Below are 25,526 nucleotides of genomic sequence, written 5' to 3'. Positions count from 1 at the left end.
CACTCCGCTAGCTCACTCCAGTTGCTTTATTCAAACATACACAGGACTAATAGGGGCTGGGAAAGGCTCCAGCTATCAAAGCCATCTTGCTCTTGTTGCCCATGAGAGCAGACAGCCCCCACACACCCCAGTCCCTTCATGTTCTTGCTATCCATGAGAGAAGACAGCCCACACACCTCAGTCCCTTTTGATTTTGGCTCTCTGGGTTTGCCAGGACTGTTTTAGGACCAAGGTCAGTACAGCAGCAAGCTCTCACCAAGTGCAGATTCTCCAGAGAACCAACATTTCTTCAAGGTTCAAATGGCTTCAGAACAATTTCTCAGCCTCCACTGATGAACCCAAACATAGCAAAGGCTTAGCTGAAACATTTCATTCAAAGTCATACACCAAGGCTTTACTATACATTTCAGTACAAGTGTGCATTTCCCTCTTTGTTTTCGCTTTGTTTTTCTCATCAGCTTAGGGCTTGAGTCCTGTGCACTGGGACTCTATGGAGAATCTAAAGATCCATTTGGTAATGTTTGCCTGAATGACCCATGCTGTGTGCTTGCCAAATGCCGTTTGTTATACTGTTCTCTATGATACTGATTCATGGATACATATTCTGTCCTCTCTACTTCTTGCTTCTATTTGCTAAATCATGAAAAATTGGAAACAAAACAAGCCACACAACTGATCCTGTTAAAAATGATTTATTAAAAAGAAGTTTCTAAAAGTCATCGCCTGAGAAATAATAGTATTATATACAAAATTCAGTCTAAGGAATGTAATTCAGTTATCAACTTTGCAGGGATATTCCACAGGGCTGAGTTTATTAGATGGCTAATCCTGAACCAAGCATTATTACAGTATCACTACTTCCTTTAAAAGTGGAAGAAGGACAAAAAATGCTAAAAAGTTCTAAACCATCAAATCACAGTCCTGAGTTCCATAAAGCCAAAGCAAGAGAAAGTATATCCGAAAGGGAATGGGAAGGCTCCGGTGTAGACATTTTATCTATGTCTAGCCATCCACAATTAGTAGCAGAACTTGGGCAGAAATTTACTGTCCCATTCATTCTATGCTCCTACTCTTAACAGAATGAATGATGCATACGCTGAGCACTTCTGTGGCTACTTGAACTTTGAAGGCCACTAGCTGAACTTCTGAGGAACCATGAGAGGTTGGAAGTTGTGGAGAGGAATCTTTTCCAATAGCGTGATGTAAAAGGTGATTGTGACTCCACCAAAAACAGAAAGAAGACCTTGCACACAGTCAGCAAGATGATGGTCACTTGAGGTAGGCATGCAAGGGACCTGCTTTTCATGATAAAATCTGCAAGAGTTGTGACAACTGCCTATCTCATAACTAATGAGATAAATCTTAAGGCTGTGGTGCTGAAGAGCTTGATTATCCACCATTTTCAAATGATATCATGTGGGTTTCAGAGTCAATAAGGATATCTTAATTCTGAAAGTTCATTTAAGTGAAATTGAATATAGCAATGAAATTGAATAGACTGATGGTTCCGTCTGCTATAATTTTTATTATATGTTTATTTTGCTGCTTGCCCAGCTGAGAACGCCTTTGAGACCAAGGGCAGGTGTGACATGGCATCTATGTTGGTAATAAATATACCAAACCCAGTGATGGACTGGGTCCCAAGAGCAGTGGGGGCAAGGAAAAACATTACGTCTGAGGACTCGGAGTTTTCAGCTCCCAACATAAAAACTGCAAATACCGTGCTTCTTATGGAATGGTCTTCATCATAAGGTCGCAGCTCAAGGATAAAGTTAGGGTTCCTCATGTCTCCTTTTCAGTTTGATCCAGATACCATTATTTGGCCTAAGAATCAAATCTCCAGACAGGCCGAGTTCTTCCCTCTTCTGGGTGGATTCTACCCAAAAGTGTCTCAGGATACAGGCAAGAACCGTCTTTTCCTCCATCACAGCAAACTTTTGACCTGGAAGTAAATGTCAAAACCATCACTTGGATTATAGGCACAGCTCAAGTGTGAGACGCAAAAAACCATGGTCCAGTCATCATTTCATATTCACGCAGGCCAGAGAGCATGATCCCTGAGATGATAGCTAAAAGTGAGGAGTTGGGGTGTCCTTTTGCTCCCACGGGAGTCTGATTAGCTGGGGCAGCCAGGTGTTGTAGGAAGAGAGGTGCTTTTTGGTTCCTGGCCGCTTAGCCTTGAAATAACCACACAGAAACTGTATTAATTAAATCACTGCTTGGCCCATTAGCTCCAGCTTCTTAGTGGCTAACTCTTACATATTAATTTAACCCATTTCTATTAATCTGTGTATGGCCATGTGGCTGTGGCTTACCTGCTAAAGTTCTGGTGTCTGTCTCCGGCAGGGGTTACATGGCTTCTCTCTGACTCTGCCCTTCTTTTTCTCAGCATTCAGTTTAGTTTCCCCTGCCTATCTAAGGTCTGCCCTATCAACAGGCCAAGATAGTTTTCTTTATTAATTAACCAATGGTATTCACAGTATACCGAGGGGAATTACACATCAGCCAGGCAATCTAACTTTAGCAGTACCACAAACTTTATGATCTATAGATTCTTTATCTATGTATTTCAACTGACCATGGGTTAAAATATTTTTTAAGTTGCATCTTTATATGTATAGATTGTTGCCTCATTATTCACCCTCTAAGCAATAAGAACAATAATATTTCATAGCATATCTATTACTACCAAATATTTTATATAATATTTTATGTATATATTATAGTATATATTATATATACTATTATTTTTCATGTATATCATTAATAGTATGTATATTGTTAGTAGCATATATATTGCTACTAGTATTACAGGAACCTGGAGATGATTTAAGTATGCTGAAGGATATAAATATGTATTCATATGTAAATCCATGCCAGTTTATAAAGAGGGCTGTGCATCCGCAGATGGGTATCTCTGAGAGGTCCTGGACCAGGGTTAGAAGGAGTGCCACAGGATACCTAGGAATGACTGACAGCCAGATGAATTAAAACTCACTTAAATTGAGAATTTCTAGATTGGATTTTTTAAAAAATTAAAGTCTGTGTGTATGTATACGTATGGCAGGAAAGATAAGGCCCTGGTCCCCTGGAATTACTAGAGTCTGTGAGTCTCCCAATACGAGTGGGTGGTGCTGGGAACCAAGCCCAAATCCCCATAAAAGCAATATGGACTCTTAAAGGCTGCCAACCTGTCTAGTTTGTTTCTTTTTCTAACTTTTATTTTTTCTATTGATCTTATTGAGCTAGACATTTTTCTCTGCTCCCCTTCCCTTCCTCTCCCCTCCCCATCAATCCACTTCCATGGTCCCCATGCTCCCCATTTACTCAGGGGATCTAGATTGTTTTTTGTTGTCTCCTTCATTTATTCTCTCTAGAGTAACCAGATGTGGTTCAGATCCACATATTTAGATCTAGTTCATTTCATTAATATTTGCACTAATATAAGTAATAAGGAGCTACAAAATGCTAAAGCTGAATTGTTTATGATGCATGTGATATGCATTTGTAAGCACTTGACTGGCAGTCAGACCCTTTGTTTGGATCTGTAATTTGTTCAAACAAAACATAAGTCTTATCATAGACATTTTTTCTACCATAATAACAAAGTTAAATCTCCAGTGTTTTAGAACTCTAGAGACAGCAAGACAGCCCATCAGTAACTGAAGACTCGTGCTGTCAAGTCTGATGACCTGAGATCGATCCCCGAGACCCACATGGTGGAAAGTGAGAACCAGCTTCCGAAAGCCATTCTCTCACAGCCACACTCTTGCAGTGGCATGCTGCACATTACACACACACACACACACACACACACACACACACACACACTTAATAATTAAATATCTACCACAAACTTGATTGTACTCTGTGTTATAGGAAGAATTATTTCTAAATCCAAAATTCTGACATAAAAATCCTGACTCCCAGCAACATATTCCCCCTCTCTCCTTCTCTCTCCCCCTCGCTCGATCTCCTTCCCTTTCTCTCTCACTCTTTCCTTTACTTCCTCTCTCATTTGTTTATTTGAGACAGGGTGCCACTATGTGTCCCTGGCTGGCCTTGAACTCACAGAGATTCTTACCTGCTTCTGCCTCCTGAATCTAAGCCCCTACGCCAGGCAACTCCCAACATTTTATACTATGCATGTCCTGAGATGGGGGTCTTTAAATAAAAATTAACGATGTATAGTTACACTTAAATGAACTAAAGGAGGTCATTTAGGTTGGTCTCAATACAAACCAAGACAATGGTATTTAACCCACAAGCACACACAGAGAAAAGACCAAGTGAAGACGCACAAAAAGAGGGCTGCCACATGTAAATCGAAGTGAGAAACCTTAGAAGACCCACTGACACCTTCCCCTGCTGCATGGTGAAACCGCTCCATGGTAGAAGTTGTCAATCATTCCAAGCCATCCACGCTGTGTTCTATCGCAGCGATCCTCTTCTTCTGCCTTCCCACCACTGGGGTCACACGTGCACACTACACTCTGCTTTCCATGCATTTAGGGACAGACTTGGGTTCTCACACTTGCACAGTACCTACTGAGCCACCTTCCCAGCCCCTAACAATGGCATTTTAAAACCATAGTACAAAGTGGAAGAAAACGGAGCCTGTCTTAGTCCACTGCTTCAGAGACTCTTGTGAGAATCTATCACACGGGCCTGAAAGATCCAACCCACTCGCGTGGATACAAACCAATACAGTTTCGAGGTCCAGCAGAAAAGGGCACGTAGGCATAGGGATGACGTCCTTGGGAATTCTCCGGAAAGAACCGCTCTGGCTGGAATTCCTCAGGATCTGGGAAGTAATTGGGGTCTCGGTGCAAGGCATACGGAATGATGACTGCTTCTGTGCCTTTTGCCACTCTGAAACCAGCTGTCAAGAGAGAGTGACCTGTCAGGACATTCTACCAGATAGATGCAGGAATATTACCTCTGCTCCCTCACCCTCCAATACCCACCGACTTCACAGTCTTCACTAAGACTCCGGGCAAATAAAGGGACCGAGGGGAAAATCCGAAGAGTCTCCTTAATGACGCAATCCAGATATCTAAGGTTCTTCAGGTCTTCCAAGGTGACAGGGCGAAGGGATCTTCCTGGTAAAAATAAATGTACGAAATGAAAACAAAGTCCTGGCTAGGCTTAGGGAGGAGAGACTTCAAGAGCAATATGGGGCCACATCACAGAGAATCACATGTTCACAAATAAAGCAGAACTTTTCTTCCTTCCTTCCTTCCTTCCTTTTTTTGGGGGGAGGGGAGATTTTGAGACATGGTTTCTCTGTAGCTTTGGAGCCTGTTTTGGAACTAGCTCTTGTAGACCAGGCTAGCCTCAAACTCACAGAGATCCATCTGTCTCTGCCTCCTGAGTGCTAGGATTAAAGGCGTGCACCACCACCGCCTGGCAAAGCAGAATTTCTAATACCACGCATAATAAAAGAAAATGAAGCATTTGGTTAAGTGACAGAAACCAGATAAGACAAGGCCATATCTCATTTTAATATGTTAATTTGTATTTTAATATGTTAATTTGTCTTTGTAACATTACAAAGACAATGGTTGTGTATGATTCCATTTATAGAAACAGAAAGCAAAAGAGTGACATCCAGGGGCAGGGTTAAGGGGAAGAAAGATGAGCAACTGAAGTACAGGTTTCCTTTGGGGTGCTGAAAATACTTTAGAGATGATAGAGCTTGTTGTGTAGTAGAAACAAATCCTCCTACAGCATCCCTCTGTATCGCTCTTACCATGTCAGATGCAGAGATGCAGTCACGTGCCTGCTGCATCCCGCATCACTGCTCTCACCACGTCAGATGCAGTCACGTGCCTGCTGCATCCTGTATCACTGCTCTCACCACGTCAGATGCAGTCACGTGCCTGCTGCATCCCGTATCACTGCTCTCACCACGTCAGATACAGTCACGTGCCTGCTGCATCCCATATCACTGCTCTCACCACGTCAGATACAGTCACGTGCCTGCTGCATCCCGCATCACTGCTCTCACCATGTCAGATGCAGTCATGTGCCTGCTGCATCCCATATCACTGCTCTCACCACGTCAGATACAGTCACGTACCTGCTGCATCCCGTATCACTGCTCTCACCATGTCAGTTGCAGTCACGTGCCTGCTGCATCCTGTATCACTGCTCTCACCATGTCAGTTGCAGTCACGTGCCTGCTGCATCCCGCATCACTGCTCTCACCACGTCAGATGCAGTCACGTGCCTGCTGCATCCTGTATCACTGCTCTCACCATGTCAGTTGCAGTCACGTACCTGCTGCATCCTGTATCACTGCTCTCACCACGTCAGATACAGTCACACGCCTGCTGCATCCCGCATCACTGCTCTCACCATGTCAGATACAATCACACGCCTGCTGCATCCTGTATTACTGCTCTCACCATGTCAGATGCAGAGATGCAGTCACGTGCCTGCTGCATCCCACATCACTGCTCTCACCATGTCAGATGCAGTCACATGAAAGCTCTCTCCCTTTCCCCTCATAGCTCTCTCCACCTGAGCCCTTTGCTCTCACACATCTTCTTGGTGTTGCCCAAAGGCACAGCCCGTGACTCTAAGCCGTGGGCACATGTGTTTGTTTCAGGTGCAAGCAGGAGTCCTATACCATGGCTTCTGTTGATGACGACGGCATCTTTATGGATCAAAAACGACCGCTGCTCCTTAGGACCCCCAACAGAACTAACAAAGTGGCTCAACTCACCAAACACGTCATCCAGTTCCTTGTCCACCTTCCTCTGGACTTCTGGATAACAACCCAATAGGTATAAGGACCAGTTTATTGCAGCTGCAGTTGTATCGTGACCCTGAATTTACAAGGGGGAGACATTTAAATTGTTATGATATGTGTGAGGACCAAAGTGAAGTCCCCGTGTCTCACAGCGGCAGGAAGACTGCAGTACCTAAATCACTGAGCGCAGCTGCTCAACTCAGTGAGCAACAAACAGACTCAATAGCCCTAGGCTGGGTGGGAGTGGTTACTTCCATAACCCCAGCACTTGGGAAAAGGCTGAGGCAGGAGGATTGCTTTACTGGTTAGGAATACTGTCAACTTGACACACAACTTGAGAAAAAAGGAACTCAATTGAAGAAGTGCCTCCACCAGACTGGCCTGAAATGTGTCTGTGGATCCTTTTCCTTGATTAATGATTGAGACAGAGCAGCCAAAGCAACGTGATGCTCGGCACTCTAGGACTTCCGGAAGCCCATGCGCATGCGCACTTCCCTTCCCGCCACTCAGAGGCTGCTGCTACATCAGAAGATTTCCTGAAACCTTAAGTTTGCAACACACGTGTAGAAAGCTCCACACTTCGTAATATTCATATAATATTTAAGATATATTTGTAAGAAGAGTTTTTAAAAAATACTAAAATGTCAGAGAAATCCCGTTGGAATCACAAGCTGGTTAAGCTTCCTTTGTCTAAAGCAACCCTCAGCAATAGATGCGTGCTAGACCTTGAAAAGAGTCAAATGGACCTGTTTGGGGGCGTTAAGAAAAAACATGAAGCCACATAGGGAATTGAGGACAATGTGAGGTTTCGTGTCTTCTTGGGAAAAGTCTGGGGAACCTAAAATTTTCTTAATAAAATATAATGTGTCTATCACTACTCTGTTCTTAAATTTTAGAATTTCTGAAGATGATATTCATTTTTTCCAGTTACACTAAAGCTGCTTCAGTGTTTGACTGAATTTTTAAAATCTCTGCTAGTGATTCGTTTTTGTCATCTTTTCTTTTCATTATTCACTTATTTGGACTTTATGTGCATTGGTGTTTGGTCTGCATGCATGTCTGTGTGAGGGTGCTGTATCTCCTGGAACTGGAGTTACAGACAGTTGTGAGCTGCCGTGTGGGTGCTGGGAATTGAACCCAGGACCTCTGGAAGAGCAGCCAGTGCTGTTAACCACTGAGCCATCTCTCCAGCCCTTATGCTAGTGATTCTAATCATCAAGGAAACTGGAGATGTTTTAAATTAATTAATTTATTTGTGTGTGTGTGTGTATGCGCATGCGCGCGTGTGTGTTATGGCATGGCACATGTTTAGAGATCAAAGAACAACCTGTAGGAGGCAGAGTTCGCCATGTGAGCTGCCATGTGGGTGCTGGGACTTGATCCTGGGTCCTCTAGAAGAGCAGCCAGTGCTCTTAACTGCTGAGCCACCTCTCTAAACCACTCCCCCAAACCCTCCTTTTTTAATTTAATTTATTTATTTATTTATTTATTTATTTATTGCTTGCTTCTTTCTGTGGCCCGGGGGCTGGAACCTAGTCCCTGTGTAAGTTGGGCAGTTGTCTCGGCCACAGTAAAGCCCCAGCTGCGAAAGGCTTCAATAATAAAAGTTACCTGGCAACAAAAATTACCTCAAACATGAAGGTGTCGACTTCCTCTTGGATGTCTTCCTGGCTTAGCCTGTTTCCATCCTCATCAGTCACACTCAAAAGCAAGTCAAGGAAGGCCTTGCGCTTCCTTTTGGAGGGTCCAGGGCCCCTGCCGGCACTCCCGTCTTCCTCTGCCTTCATGGCGTCGACCCGCTCAGCGATGACCTGTAGGATTTAAATCACGTCGAATACACAATTTGCACTTTTGGTGAGGCTTACTGCTACATTTTTTTTTCTATGAAAACATGCCGGCTTCTTGAACCTATTCCCACTCCCAAACTTTTCCTGTTTTTTTTCTATTTTGGTAACAACTTAGGCTCTTGTGAAAGAGCAGCAAAGCCTTTGGTTAACACCAAGGACGTCGTGTAGTGAAATTATGAAATACGATTTTCATGTTAGGACAAACCCGTAATATGAAATACTACTTTTGCAATCTTTCTAACAGGGGAATCGAGTCACCGGCCACTAGACAGTCCCCTAGAGATGTGTGGGCACTAAGGAGAAGTAGAGAGGACACAGTTACAAAGTACACTAATTCTAGATCCCTCTTGATGAGTGCATCTGGTTATGGGGAAAGGAAATAGCAAGTTAATGAACCAATAGGTGCTGAGCCAATTCACCCTGCTGGCTTGCTCTTCAGGGAGCCCAGAATGCTCGGCCCTTGAGTGCTCCCGTGACAGGACCCTTTGCCACTCTCAGGTCTCAGGTGAAAGCCACACAGAAGTCTTCCCTGCTCACGCCTACCCTGCTGACTAACCTCTCCGTGCCTGGCTTTCCTTCTTTTGTCCCTGCTTCACTTATCACCTGACAGGCTTTGAGTTTGCATTTTGTTTATTATGCAAATATATCTCAACCACAATCTCATGAGTTTGCATTTTGTTTATTATGTTTCCCCACAATCTCAAGAACCACCATCCTCTTAGCAGAGTCTGCTTTTGTGTATTGATTCCCCCACTCAAAATAAGAACACTGGGCGGCGTTCTAGAGTGTTCATTAGATTCACCTGAATAACAACAGCAACAGAAACCGTCTAGACCCCTGCTGCGCTCATGAATATTTTTATTTTGTTCTGTTTTGTATTTTTTCATGACAGGGTTTCTCTGTGTAACAACCCTGGAACTAGCTCTTGTAGACCAGGCTAGCCTAGAACTCCCAGCAATCCGCCTATCTCTGCAAGGCTTGTGCCACCACCGCCCAGAGTTCATGAATATTTTTTTTTTCTTGTTGGGTAATTAGGTGACCCACCCGTGCAGAGGCTTAAACGAGTACATTCTCAGAAATTTGGGGACAAAATGCTATGTTTTCTTTTATTCCTCATGGAACTTGTATTTAAGTCGCAATATATATTTTAATATTTGCAGAATGAACAGCATTGTCTATGCACTTTGGAATTTGCAACTTATTTTACTGATGTTGATGTTGCTACATTCAGAGGGAAAATGCAATTATAAAATGTGACCGCTTCTCCTCCAGCGACCTGGCAATGATGCTGAGGGCAACTCAAGGCAGCATCTCATTCATCTAACACCCACTGACTCAATCACGTGACCCATTGATGGCTTGTCCACCAAAGAAGAAGCAAGCCCAATACATTTAAGCAAAAATTACAGCAAAGAAAAGATATATTTCAGTGGGAAAATTTCACTGCATTGCAACTGTGTTCTATATTCTCAATTATGCCTTGCTTTTTGATAAACCTGTCTTAACTCCTACCACAGGCCTATTTCTAATTTGGTAGGAAAGAAAATAGTCCTACCAAATTAATGGTCACTGAATTATACTATGTATGATGTTAGGTGTCCTTTCCTACGAGAACTGCTGCCTTCCTGCAAACATTTCCCAAAGGATTCATGCCCAGATCTCAGTTCCCTTTCTCCTTCCATCCAGAACCCTGTTTGTTAATAAATGTCCAAAGTCCATAGAATGTTCTGTAACTATGGTTATGGATAACCTCCCTTCCTAGACTACTCTCCAATACAGTAGAGAACATGCTTGTCTAATTAATTTCTCTATTTCCAACATGGGCTGCAGTGTGTAACACTCAGCAAATATTTCATTAATGCCAGCTGAATATGCAATTTAGATGCAGTATTGATCATTTTTGGTATTACTATCTTATTTAAATTTTATGGAAAATATATTTTACTCCATGATCCTACATTTGGGCCTATTTTTTTTTTTAAAAAAAATCCCATAACAATTCTGGATTTAAGAATATGGTCTGGGTGGTGGTGGCATACGCCTTTCTTTAATCCCAGCACTCAGCAGGCAGAGATAGGCAGATCTCTGTGAGTTTGAGGCCGGCCTGGTCTGCAGGGTGGGTTTCAGGACAGGCTCCAAATTACAGCGAAACCCTGTCTCAAAAAATAAAACAAAACAAAATAAACAAAAAAGAATATTCTAGTATTTGTTAATAGCTGCACAACATTGTGAAGTCATTTAATTCCACTTGATTTTATTGTTTGTGCCCAGATTACGACCCCCAGAGAGAGACCACCAGAGAGGCCCAGACTGTAATAAGCAAGGTTTAATCAGCATAATACAAACATGTTTGGAACTCATCTCCATCCCAATTACAACACGGTAGAGAGGAATTGTATCTCCTCTGTGGGGTAAGCTTTTAAAGGTATAACTACAAAGAGAATCTTTGAAGATGCTTTGGCAAGGGTACAAGGACTTTTGCTCCCTCCCATTCTGTTAAGTCAGCTTTTTCCTTGTTCTTAGAGCAAGGCCACTGTTCTTGAGTTAGGCTGTCTTTATCAGCCTGTACCAGGTGGCTGGCTGGGCTGAGCTAAGTGACCTTGTGCTTGGAATCTCCTGAGTGGGAGAGGGGAAGGCCACCATCTTCCTGGGAAAACATTCTGCTTGGAAATTTCTTCTTGCCCCTTTGAGAGTAAGGGGTGAGGGTCCCACACTATGCTTTGCACATCTTAACACATGCATACAGCAACACACATACACAAACACACTTCCAGCTTACAACTTACATTCTTGGTGAAAGTATGTAGGCATTTGAGTCCCCTTCTGTGTTCTCGTCCTTCTTTAAACAGAAGGTACCAAAGGTCAAACCAAAACCAGGGCATCTTCATTCTGCGGTATATCATATCACTCATCCTGTAAACAGGATAACAGTACCTTTGATATCAGAAACGTTATCTGCTGACCTCTGGAACCCGGCCTCGATAGCGGTAATAAATGAAATGATGCTGATTTGTGTCCGAGGCTGCTAGAGTTCCATGTTTAATGCTCAGTGGTGAAATAATAGACTACTACACATATAATGGAGCTTAAGCAAATAATGGTTGTACTGAAGAATGGAAAACTCCTCTCTGAAACCTGTAGATGTCCTCTGGCCAGTGCTTTTACGTCTACAGTGCAAGTTCACAATTTCCCAGGAATGTGAGAGCTTTTATACCGGAGGCTTAGGTAAAATCTGCCTCAAGGCTCTGTGCACTTACTCTAGGTTCTGTGCACTTACTCAGTCACTCTCCTGAGGACATTAAAAACTCTGGGGCCAGTGAGAAGGCTCAGCAACTAAACAAACCTGTGAGCAGGCCTGACCCCATGAGGTCTAACCTTGGGACACACACACGGTAGAAAGGAAGAACCAATCTCAGCTTCTACAAGTTGTTCTCGACTTCCGTGTGTGCACTGTGGTGCACACACCCACACTCATGCATATGCACACAAAATAGATACATGTGATTGAGAAATAAGCAGTCTTTACAAGAAACTGCACATTAAATAGCGACTTGTCACCGAGCTGTTTCCGGCAGCTCATTTGAAATGACAGGGCTGACACACCTCTGCTCAGTCTCCTTTAGGACATTCTAAGTGGCAGCTCTTTGAAGGCGGCCATTCCTGGACACAATTCTAGAACACAACCATGCTTTGCAGTCTGATAACAACTTGATTTTTTCTTTGTCAACAACTGTTAAAATTCCTAAATTTCTATGTCTTGGTTCAATGGCCACCTCCCATACTATTCTGTTGCCTGTGTCTATTTAAAAGTAACTGGTAATTAACTAACTGTATGATGTCTGGCTGGTTATAGATGTTCAGTAAATATCTATTAGGGTGAAATTAATTGAGCAATAAATAATGAAGATGGTATAAGTCAAGTAAAACTCTATCCCCATCTCTTAATAGGTGAATAACTCCTTGAACTTTTAAAGTTCAAAAGGATGGTCTCAATTGCAAAATCGGCATACAATCAATGCAGAAGATATGAAAAAAACATGGTATTAAAAATTTCCCAATAAAAAAGAAAACACACACAGAACAGTAGTAACCACTGCTAGCTTTGTGGTATAGATCTAGAATAGTGGTTCTCAAACTTCCTAATGCTGCGTCCCTCTAACACAGTTCCTCATATTGTGCTGGCCCCCAACCATAAAATTCTTTTTATTGCTGTTTTGTAACTGTAATTTTACTACTGTCATTAACCATAATGTAGATATCCGACACGCATGCTATCTGATATGTGACCCACGTGAAAGGGTCATCTGACCCCCAAAGGGGTCACAACACACAGGTTGAGAACTGTTAAAGAGTGTTCATAAAAATAACGGATAAATAGTAATAGTTGGCATGTTAGTAGGATTGTTTCTATCTTTCTTTTGCCTTGTGACATCATGGTGCTATGAGAAATTTTAAATAACTATAGCACTCAGACATACAATAAATTTATAGCAATCCCCCATTACTAAAGTTGATGCCTATATTATGAAGTGAATCTTTAGTTTAAAATTTTATTTCAAACACAATCAAAATACCACATAGATGGATGTGATTAGAAATGGTTTTAAAGCCCAAATCAATAGCAATTTTAAAGAATATTAAAAGACTACACATACACATACACACACACACACACTCACACACACATGCTTGCACATGCACACAGTCACACACACACTTGTACATGCACACACACTCACACAGTCTCTCTCTCTCTCTCTCTCTCTCTCTCACACACACACACACACACACATGCTTGCACACGCACGCACTTACCTATACACTGTCCGGACGTACTCAGAGTCACCGTTACTTTGAGCTCCGATGTTCTTCCCCATAGCCGTTTCTGTAACATACAGAGAGAAACATTTCCTACGAAGCTGTTGTTTGCCGTGTGACACGGGACGCTGAGAGACAGGTGGATCTTGTTCGGTTCTCTTCTGTTTGCCCCTTCTTTTCCCGTCTGCACATCTTATTTATAGTTCCTGTCATCAGCTTCCAGGCAAGGTGATATGGTGACTGCTTTGGACAGCCCCCCACCCCCTTCCCCGCCACACACATCCGGGTAATGACTGCTGCTTCTTGGGGAGAGTTATAACACTACCCTGAAGGATCCTGGGTCCTTCCCTATCAATTCTCTCATTCGTCCTACCCACTGAATCTTATTTCCAATTTCGGCCATTTATTTTCACGGTATAAACCGATCGCACTTACCACAGATAATATCCAAAGCGCAAAGAGTGACATGAAAAAAGCAGTTAAATGCTCCGTGGTTGACGTGTTTTTCAAGCTTGCCAACCAATATATTTGCTTGCTCGTTCATGACATCTAAGAAATCTTCCAGAATTGTAAAATGGAATGTGGGCGTTAACATTTTCCTCCTGGAGCGCCATTTGTTCCCAGTACTGAAAGGACATCATAAGAAACTCAAGAGTAGAGCCGCAACACAGGCAGCAGCCGCGAGCCCGGCCCCGTTCGCGCAATTCGGAAACAGCCTCAACCATGGCTCCGCAATGGTCTCATTCAAATGAGAAAAGGGGTCACATAGTATAATTTATGAAACAGAAAATGTTGAGAATATTTTGTCCATTTCTAAGATGAATTTCTGAAGATCAGTCCCTCCCCTAAGACTTGATCTTCAGACACCCATATGACCTTAATGCCGGCTGTTTGAAGCCTGAAAAAGTTTACCAAATGCCTGTTCCTGACTTCCCCTCTCTTGGGAGAGAGGCTTATTTCCAGGTGCCAGATCAAGGCTGATTTATGTTCTTATTTGCAGCTGCCTGGCTGTCCCACTAGCTTTGCAAGGCTTCCCTCCACCACACATTTTCCCTCTACAGCAGATCTCCTAGTTCTTAGAGTGCTTTTCACACTTACACGCTCAGAACTTCTGGCTATAGGCATGCCTGGCTAGGAACTGCCTATTTACCATGGCTGTACACTACCGGGTATCCGGACAGTTGTCTATCAAAAACATCAGACAGCGCCTTACCTTGTGAGAAGGCCTAGGCCCAGCCATGGCTGTAGAAACTTGTACAGAAATGATTTATCAATTTGCTTGGAACTGGTCAAAATTACCTTAAGAAGAAATAAAAAACATAGAGCAATTTAGACATCAAAACAACTGCAATTGTAAGAACACCAGACTAGGTCTGCTTTTCAGATCAATATTTTATCAATGTTTATTATTTATTCTCTGTGGTTCATTTAATTCTTATGCCTAAAAGAAACTTGTTCGGAGTTTCAAATAAATATTTATTTCATAGAAATAAATTTTTTTTTTTTATCCACACTTGGGGACCAAATACAGCTGAGGAAAACGAAAAGGTGAATCCCTTGATTGTCTTTGGCTTTTGTTTTCATTACAGGGAGTTCTTTGTCTTCGGAACTTAAACTTATACACAGCCCTTAATCACTTCACTTAAAGGAGCTGGAGCTCAGACATCACTATCGTCAGTTTATGAGCTTTTAAACATTAAACAATTAGAAATATTGTCCCTGGTACCCTGACTATGGGACCCTTGGTTCAGAAACTTGGAGAAGAAAAAAAGAAAAAAAAAAAACCCCATTTCACTCTTTAGAACCAAATTAGACTAATTTCACAGCCTTATCAAGAGAAAAAGAGAGAACTTAAAAAACAAAAACAAACCCCCACCTCCTGTTGAACCATATACACTTCATGGCCCCATCCTCTATCCTTTTCCAACCCTCCCTTGCCCTTTTAGTCCACCCTGAGCTAAGACTAGTCTCCACCTGAACACAGTGGGGCACCTGGGATGTGAAGGGTGGGCTTGACATTTCTCTGTGGAGGCAAACTTAGAAGCTTTTTACCGTCTGTTTACCTTTCTAAAAAACGGTAACTTTAAAAAAGGAATCTAAGAAACTGTGGCTCAGCAACTTGCCAGCCCACTAATTAATAAATAAACCAGCCAAATCACGCAAGGGCTTAAAATGATGTCCCCAATATTAATCAGATTCTGTCGGTAGCCTAGTGGTCACCTAGTCTCCCAACCTACCTCCCCTGCCATGGTCCCTCAGAACAAACGTTATTGTTATTTAAAGGTTGGATGGTTGGTTTGTTCCTGTACACATGGATGATACAGAAATATTTGTCTTTTCGGTGATCACTCTGTTACCTAGCACCTATGTCTCAGGTGCATTGGAGAGTTCTCCTTCAGTAAGATCAATACCCCCATCTCTGCCAATGGTGGGCGAATAACGCAATACTCCCTGTTTGACACAAATGTCCTAAGACTTAAGTATATTTAACTATATGGAGGATATTTTATTAGCTTCCTCTACTAAAGACACAAATCTAATTGTTTTAAATGATTTGCAAGCTTTATGATCAAACTTATTTACTGCTTGCCCCAGACAAAATTCAGTTATTCCATATGGTTATCTTGGATATACTAATTCTTTAATTATACCTCATCAAATTACAAGGGTCTGTCCACCCTCCCCATCCTCGCAAAGATAATGTTATATTCTTTTCAACAGCTCTCAGAAAATGTCAATTGGCTTTGACCTTCCTTGGAAACTCAAAATGCAACACCATCGCGCCCTTTTGTGTCTCTTAAAGAGGACATTGACTTAAATTAACCTAGGATGACAAAATCACCTTGGATGACAACAGTTAACAGCCCGAGCCTCGGAACAACAACCCACCTTCTTGTCAGTGATTATTTATATCTGACACACCTCTTCCTGTTCCAGCAGCCATTGGACAGTTAACCCCCACTGCAGTCATTTTAAAATGACTATTTCTTCTCAATACACCAAAAGAAAATAAAAGCCTTTGCCCTAAACCAACAAAGACTAACTTTCACTTCCATATCTCAAAGAAACTTTCACTTTTTTCCCATAGACCTCAGAAGAATGGAAAATAACTTGCCCAGGTGTTGGGGGACAAATTTCTATTCTCTTTCTTTTCTACAAAGACTACATATACAATTGTATCACTTCCCAAACAGCCTTTCGCCCATAAATACCCATCCTATTTCTCATGCACTGGCCAATTCCTGAGTTGGAGCCAACAAATCAGACAAAAGGGGCCATTGCATAGCTTTTTGATGTTGGGATATGGCACTCTCTTGTAAACCCTGTAGGAACCACCACCCAACGGACAAAACTGTGGGCTGCCTTTTCCACTTCCTGACCTCTCCCTGATTCACCTGTCGGTCTACGGATTCTAACTGTATGGCTCGGGCCATTCCACCTTGGTTCATACCTCAGACTCCTCTTTCTACCACTATCTGCAGTCCTCTTCCAGACAAACTCACCATCTTCTTATTCAACCCATACAGGAGCACCCAGCCCCTCACAGAAGGAAACTATCTTATGGACACTTATTTGTATCTTTTCTTCGGCAAGCTCCTGCTTTCTGAAATTTCTTCTTTTATCAATAAGCTAAAGTGTCACAAAAATAGCTTCAGTTATCACAGATGTGGGTTCAGCAAATCCTCCAGTCCCATAGCAACTGTCAGTTATTGGGCACCACCACCCCAAGAGGAATTAACTCCCAAAGTTTTTGCCCTAATGATTTTTGGCAAATAAATATGACATATACATTTTTTTGGTTCTTTTAAATTTGTTCATGTTTACGTTGATATTTTTTTCAGGCTTTATCTTTAATATTACATAACTCTACGAATCTGTTGAAACTATTTCTAGATACTTATTACCTGCTTTCTCTATAATGGAGTCCCTAAGCAAATTAAGACAGTTAATGTCCTACTGGTGCTACTAAAACTTTTGTCTCATTTTGCCAACTTTGGAAATTCATGCCTGTAGAGGCATTCTGTCAAGGACAAACCATAATTAAATAAGCCCATTTATTATTCAAAACTCAAATACAAAAGGGAATGCTGGGGACTGAAGAATTTCTTTATTTCTCAGTTTCCCTCCCTAACACCTGTGGGAAAATATCATCAAGAAGTAAGAAGTTTTATTTAAAAAACAAACGAACCAGGCAATGGTGGCACACACCTTTAACCCCAGCACTTAGGAGGCAGAGGCAGTCAGATATCTGTGAGTTTGGGGCCTGTCTGGCCTACTCCCAGGACAGTCAGAACTATTACACAGGGAAACCCTGTCCTAAACAAACAAACAAAAAAGAAAGAAGGAAAAGAAAATAGAAGAAAAAAAAACAAAACCGCATGGTTTTATATAAACTTCCACAAGAACTCATTAAATGGCTACACCCTGTTCCATCCATTAATTGAAGCTACAGATCCATGTCTTTGCTTTTTCCTACAGACCATCTCTGGTCCTCAGTATGGCTGGGAAAAGCCATGGACTACAAAAGTCTCCTGAGTTTAAAAGGCATTCCATCTTTCCCAAGAATCACTACAACTACAGTAATGCTAATTCACACCACTCCTCCAACATACTCCACTATTACCAACCCCCACACCAATGGCCATTTTGGTTGATGTGTCCCTTAATTAATGCAGCTAAGGGAGTAGGGTTGTAGGAACAATTTTTCTGAGAGTGCTGCCTGTAGCTTGCCTTTCCTCTCAGATTCCCACTCCATCTGTAACAAGCTAATAATGTGACTGGAGATCATTTAAGACTATGCTTTTATTCCGCTTATATGCTGTACATTCAGCCTGCTTAGAATGGACCTTTAAGAAAAACAATGAAATCAATCTTACTCTACTTCGGATTCCCAATGTAATTAGCTTCTATAAGGTCATTCAGTGCATTGTTTGAATGTACCATATTCTCTGATTTTTCTTTGTAACCCACTCATGCCTCTGACTCAGAACAATTTATAGTAACTAGACCTAAAACCATTCCCTGAAAGCAGCAAGATATTTAAAACAACACATATACACACTCCATACACATCTTCACACACACACACACACATACACACACACACAATTTTGAAAGAAGCATGTGGGCACACATGGATAATATCTAGTTGTGGCTTTATGTGCTATTCTGAGTCAAAAGGGTTAGAAAAGCATTTTTCTTTTACTTTTTGACAATCCTATGAAAGATGATTAAGACAAAATTTCCTCATTTCTTCTCAATACCATATTCACTGTACTGTTTAGTAAACAGACAGAATGGCCTCTGTCTTAGTGTGAATGAGAATGGCCCACATGTTTGAATATACTGAGAATGCTCATATACTTGAATATATAGTCTCCTTTTTGTGGAACTGTTTGAGAAGGATTAGAAGGTGTGGCCTTGTTGAATGAGGTATGCCACTGAAGCTCAGCTCTGAGGTTTCAAAAGTCCATAACATTTCCAGTTGGTTCTCTGCCCAGTTATGGTGGAGTGAAATGTGAGCTCTCAGTTACTGCCTAGCACCATACCCACTTGCCCGCAGCTCCCTGCCAAGGTGGTCATGGACTAACCCTCTGGAACCGCAAGCCTCAAATTAAAATATTTATCTTACAAGTGACCTTGGTCATAGTGTTTCTTCGCAAGCAGTGAAACTAAATAACTAAGACAGCCTCTGCTTCAGACATCAAGTCAGAACACCCCAGAATATACTAGGCAAAAACCCCTAAGACTTAACTTCTTTTCCTTATGCTCTACATCCTCAGGACAGTAATAACAATTTTATCATGGATGTAGAATGAGACCCTGAAAACCATGATGAAAACACCCCTATTTTATTAGTCATGTGTTTTGAACTTTTAAAACTGCCTGGTACATCAGGTTTGGTGCAGGACCACTGCACTGGCTATTTAAGAATCTGAGACAGGAGACTTACAAACAAGTTCAAGGGTAGCCTGAAACTACAAGATATATTCAAAGCTATACTGGGTGTCTCAAAATTAGAAAACAGGAAAAGGAGCAGACCTTAACGGATGCTGTGGGCCAATGGTCTTTTATCCTGTCACTTGTATTATTTTTAATAAAATGCTAACTGGCCAGTAGTCAGGCAGGAAGTAGAGGCGGGGCAATGAGAACAGGAGAATTCTGGGAAGAGGAAAGCTCAGTCTGCAGTTGTCACCCAGACGTAGAGGAGGTAGATGAGAATGCCTTGCTGATGAAAGGTATCAAGCCACAAGGCTAACACAGATAAGAATTATGAGATAAGATGTAAGAATTAATTAATAAGATGCCTGAGCTAATAGATCAACCAGTTTATGATTAATGAAGACCTCTGTGTATTTCTTTGGGACTGAACAACTGCGGGACCAGAGGGGACAGAAACCTCTGTCAACAAACGGAAGACCATTTGTGTGACATGCAGTAGCCTCAGATTTAATCTCCAATACAAAACAGAACACTAAAAACCCAAAACAACAACAACCACAGAAACCTCCCTCGAAAGACTTCTATCCAAACGAGAACAAGAGTATTGGGACCTAATGAGAAATATGTGCAGCTATGGGACTTATTCTCCCAGGATTGCAAGTGAACTGCGGCAGTGAGAAATCACTGAATGACCTGCACCGTGTCTCCTGAAACACTCTTTGGGTGGAGTGTAAGGAGATGTGAAGCTGTATTTGTCCCATGTAGTCGGATGAACTTCTTACATCCCAGCCTCCAGAGCACACCGTCCACTGCAGTACTACGTACCCACCTCCACATTCTCTGCCTTATAAAGGGCCACCAGGGGCACTGGTCCAATCCAGAGTTTAATGAGTGGTAGGTTTCGGAATTCCTCTGTGTACTGCATTAACTGCTGAAAAAAGTCTGGAAGAAAAATATTTTGTCCTAAATTCAATGGAGACAAGAATTCGTTCATTGAAATGTGCAAAGTTTCATCGTGTCCTTTTGACAAATACGTAAGGTATGTGATAGATCACCACTAAAGGACGCTGCAGAGGGGAGGGGAGCTCCCATGAGCTGCAACGTTCCTGTAGCTGTAACATTATTTAAAAAATACTATCTATCCTTCAAATAAATGTGACAATGATATAAGTTCTTATAAGATAATTATTAGGATTTAAAGGGGCCACATGTACATTCTTAACAAATCAGTGTCCAATGCTAGCTGGAAAGTGGTAGAACCTGGCTTGGTCCCAAGACCCTGAACCACTGTACCACACTTAGAAGAGAAACTGCAAACATCTCCTAGATAAAAGGTATTGTCCGTGTTGTCAATATTTCAGGAAACGAACTGGAAAGATGGTTCAGCCAGCAAAGTTGTCTGTTGACACAACATTCAACCTGAAATTGATCCCTGGGATCCATAGGGTGGACAGAAAGAGCTGACTCTAACTAGATGTCCTTTGACCTCCACACATGCACTGTGACACACGTGAGCACACACACATGCATACACGCACACACGTGCACACAAGCACACACACACACTAAGTAAGTAAATACACACACACACACACTAAGTAAGTAAATGAATAAAATAAATGTTAATAGAGAAACTGTTTTAAAACTTTAAAACTTAGAACTGGAGAGATGGCTCAGTGGGTAAAAGCACATACTGCTCTTCCTGAGGACCAAAGTTCAAATCCCACCACTAGTAGCAGACCACCTTAAATCCAACTTCAGGGGATCTAACATCCTTTTCTGGCCTCCACAAGCACCCACACGTATGTGTCATACATTGACACAGATACACACATATATTCATACACATATGTATGTAATTAAAATACTTTTTTTTTTTTTAAATTCTGGGCTGTATCCATTCATTGATTTCAGAGCATTCTGTTCCACATTTGCCTTCTGCATGGCTTGTTCTGATGTGGTAGGAAGATGAGGACATTTGAATCTGTGGTTGGAGGGAGTCAGATCCAAAGACTGGGCCGTTTGGTTATTTAACAGGAAAGGCTGGCAGATGTATGAATTTAGATGCCAACGGGAGTCTACAGGCAACACTCAGAGGGAGGACACCAAGGCGTGTATCTGGACATTAGCCACAGAATAAAAGGCAGAGCCTCTTACATAAGTGTAGCTCAGAGATCCTATCTTGGCGTGTTCTGATAGGCCACTTTTGCTGAGTCCAATGCTGAGTACGAAAGGTCTCCATAAATGCTTGGTTGGTGCTTAAAGCACTCGCTGTAAACAAGTACATCTTAGGGAGTAATCTAGAAATTTGGCTCAAATTACATTTTAATCCAAAACTAACTCCAATAGTTTCTTCTATAAATGGAATAAGTAAGACCAGCAGCAAAGCTCTTAACTCGGAGGGCTCTCAACAACTTCCCAAATAAAGTCAGTTTCATAACAAAGCTCTTAACTCGGAGGGCTCTCAACAACTTCCCAAATAAAGTCAGTTTCATAACTGAAAATTGAGCAATGGTTTTCTGTCCCGAAGTTCAGTACTTGTGGACTGAAGAAGCCGTCCCTTTGTAAGTGGCCATTCTCTTCACTCAGCGTCACTTCAACAAGAAGGACTTGGAAGAGCCCCACCCAACTCAAAGTTCTTTTGCATCTGGTCTTAGTCACTAAAGATTTTAGTGCATTTTCCCAAAATATGAGACTTACCAAAGGTTGAAGCTGGAGGGGCTCTATGGCTATGTATGACCCCTCCAAGTAGAGTTTTGTTCCCAAACATTTAGAATGTCAAATGAGGAAATTCAGAAAGGGCCAAAATATCTAAAAGCTAAACTCTGAAGGACTAGCATCTTGAAAATAAAATTACAGAAAAATAATTTTCAAAAATTATATAAAAGATATTTCCTTAAAATTTCAGAAAGTGGTTTAGTTGAAAACCCATATAAAACCACTAGACTGTCTCAGAGGCCACTTTATGTTATAAAATAAGTAATCACATCTTTACAGTCAAAACATCCAGATGTGTTAATGACAATCATAAGCAGGTCAACTGTGTTCATAAAGAAACGCATCAAAAGTTAAAAATACGTAAATTCATATCACCATCATTGTAATGGCTTGCAGCTCAGCGTATAATTGCTGGCATTTGAAACGTCATGATAGACAATACAAGGGTGACAAAGACATGGATGAAACCACAGTGGGGAAATGCTGATGCCCAAAGAGCTGAGGCCTTGAGGAGATGTTCTTTGTGGATGCAGAACTCCCCATTCCTTAAGGGTGCCTCAGTGTTCTTAGATACACACACAGGGCTTCCTCAAAAGGTCAACCTTGTGGTAATGCGCTTGTGCCCAGACCAGTGTACAAAAACAGTGTCTAAGATGAATTAGAACTCTGAGTCTTTGAGCCATGAGAGAAGGAAGTAAAATGCATGCCTAGAAAACTAGAGGAAGAGGTAGGAGAGGCTGGGGTTTGCCTAAGCAATTCAGTCTGAAGGCTGGCGAACCTGGCCTTCTGATGACCAAGGCAACTGAAGAAAGATACAGGGAGACACCAATTGACTTTCTGTATTCTTTCTCTGCGCTCAGAATGGGTTGGTTGTCTATTAGGATTCTGCCCATGTTAAAGGTGACTTTTTCTTAGCTTGGTCACTCAGATTCATACACTGACCTCCTTTGAAAAACCCCTTACAGACACATTCAAGACAATGCCTTGCCAGCTCTCATTCTACTGAACATGGGACTTCCCTGTATGTAACCTGAAACACAGAATGGTTTTGTGAAAATCTGAGTATCTACACTAAAAGCCGTTTTGTTCCCCAATGGGCACTTTGGGCTTTGGATTTTGTCTGTCATGATTTTCACAGTGGAATTGCTAGGAGAAGCTCTCAAGCCTCACACTGGAGGGGAAGTTAGTTTTCTTTTGAGTATGGGCAAGTAGGAAGTATGAGTGTTAGCAATGTAGTTTTAACATACCTACATAGATGGTGGGGTAACCAATGTTAACTTTACTTGGATTTCTGCTAGAAAATTCCCTATGATGTCCCAGCTTAGTCATGTCACGTTGTCCTGAGGTGCAATTTTTGTCTGGGGTCACAGAAATGGTAATAAAGGATCTTAAGAAGGTTTAAAGTTAATGCCCAGCCTGTAGTAACTATTAATAATTAGTATGAAGAAAGGGTAAGCTCTGAGACAGGTTTATTTTAAAACGTGCCATGCTGGATGTACCTCCTCTATTCTGGGCATCCTAACGTACACAGCCATAGAAATTAAGCATTTAGCTCAAATGCACTGCTCCAACAGGGGGCCACAAATACCACTACGTTGAAGAACTTTCTGATTTAAAGTATTTTTTTTTACATCAGCAGAACAAAAAATTGCATAAAACATATTTTTAAAAGATTATTTCAAGTTTTGAAAAAAAATTACTCTTTAATAAAGTTTTTGAAACTGGCCATGTAATTTCCACCTCAAGGCCCAGGCAGCAGAGTCTGCTAAGGGAGTCTTGCAAAACTTCCTCAGAACGGTCGAAATACAAAGGCCAAGAGAATTTTAGCTGCATATTGGTCAAGTCTGGATGGTGAGCCCCAAAACAACCTCTGGTCTCTTGTTTTCTTAACTAAGATACAAAGAGGAATGACATTAAGTTTGAGGATATTTGCAGCCTTCCCGGGGATTTCCTCCTTAATGCTTTGCAAAGCACAGCAGAAGAACAGAGACCTTTGAGATACGGAGAAAGGAGAAAATACCAAAGGAACCACAGGTACTTGGAAATATTTCAATCTGTGTATGTACACACGTTTGTTTTCTATGCTCGTTATAGGACGGGAGAGACACCGTGCAATTTGGCCCGCACCTGAATGGAACCTGGAATCTGGAGAACTGGGCATTTATTCTTTAGGGATCAAAGATTTCTTCTTTCTCCTAGGAGCCAAAGAGAATCTGAGGGATATGAGGACCCCCCCAATATGGCAAAGGATGGGGAGGGGTCGGTTAGATAGGTTTCCTAGACTGTCAAGGAGCCTAGCCGTCTTCGGGTCAGAGCATAGATTCCTTGTACAAACCCTTACCTGCGCCGTTGGGCTTCATCAGCAGCGCGTGTCCCACAAAAGGGTAGGCGGGGGCCACCGATGGGATAGGCCGCATCTGCTGCCATTTCCGCGCGTAGCTAGCCACCATCTGCAGAATGTTGAGCAGGACAGTGACGCCGGCCACCGAGACCGCGCTTGCTGCGCCCCAGAGCAACAGCTTCTGCCCGGTGAGCCCTAACCACAACCACATCATCTCTCTCTCCTCTCCTCTCCTTGATGGCAGCGGGCGGGTGGCGTTCAGCCGCTGCGGGGCGCAGCGGACTGAGGGAGGTCTTGGAACTGAGGGAGGTCTTGCTCCAAGTTCAAGCGACAGTGTCAGGGGACCAGTTCGGGAACTCCGGGATGCAGGGACTCTGAGCTCAGCAAGAGGACCCGGGACAAGTCCGGTCCGCTCCGGTCTTCCTGCTCTGGAGCCCGGTAATTCTGCAGACACCGCTGCCACCAGACCCTGGGGACAAAGTTTCTGAGGCTAAGATAAAGCGCCTCTGGCTTGTTATGATGTCCCGCTGGAGCCTGCGTCATCCACGCCGGCCTCTTGGGTGCTAGACGAAAGCGAAAGACCCGGAACAACTTCTGAGCTCTGAAGTTCAGAACGCACTTGAAGTCTCCTGGTGTGGAAAAATGACAGAGGAGGTCGAATTTAGGACAGTTTCTGGTTGAAGAAGAAACTAGACAGTCATATCTCCAGCTCTGGACGCACCGAGGTCTGATGGTGGGGGTGGGGGCTGTTTAGGATTTTGCAGCACTCCCTGCTAGATGTGGAGGGATTACGGATCTCATGAGCAATCTGTTATAAAAAATTCAAGTGAGGAGTCATGGGTGTTGAAACGCACTCTTTGGAATTCTAAATTCACTTGTCTTGCGCAACCTGCATCAGCTGCTGCCCTTAGGCAGGGCTGGCTGGCCAGGGAGACGGCTTCTGCTTTCAGGGTCAGACACAGCAGCCATCTTCCTGTGACCTAGACCTTTAGGGAAGCCGCACACCCAGTGAGTGTCAGCTGACCGATTGAGACACAGCAGCTAAAATAGATTGCAACCTAGGCACTTCCCCCAAATCCTCTGAGCGAGAAAAGTCAGAACT

General features: G+C 42.4%; 1 protein-coding gene across 1 annotated transcript; it reads right to left on the bottom strand.

Moving 5' to 3' along the window:
• Nucleotides 1-676: 676 nt before the first annotated feature.
• On the bottom strand, nucleotides 677-25,319 carry Cyp4v2 (cytochrome P450 family 4 subfamily V member 2). Its single transcript, XM_048455664.3, has 11 exons — nucleotides 24,425-25,319; nucleotides 20,195-20,307; nucleotides 14,636-14,721; nucleotides 13,858-14,048; nucleotides 13,420-13,489; nucleotides 11,391-11,517; nucleotides 8,386-8,568; nucleotides 6,731-6,833; nucleotides 4,968-5,102; nucleotides 4,703-4,882; nucleotides 677-1,942 (listed from the first exon to the last, which is right to left on the bottom strand). The coding sequence occupies exons 1-11, from the start codon at nucleotides 24,636-24,638 to the stop codon at nucleotides 1,773-1,775; spliced, it is 1,572 nt and encodes a 523-aa protein (XP_048311621.3). The 5' UTR covers nucleotides 24,639-25,319; the 3' UTR covers nucleotides 677-1,772.
• Between the last annotated feature and the right edge of the window lie 207 nt (nucleotides 25,320-25,526).

This window comes from Myodes glareolus, chromosome 23, assembly GCF_982192425.1.
Source record: "Myodes glareolus chromosome 23, mMyoGla1.1, whole genome shotgun sequence".
Lineage (NCBI taxonomy): Eukaryota > Metazoa > Chordata > Mammalia > Rodentia > Cricetidae > Myodes > Myodes glareolus.
This window is presented reverse-complemented; position numbering and strand designations above follow the sequence as displayed.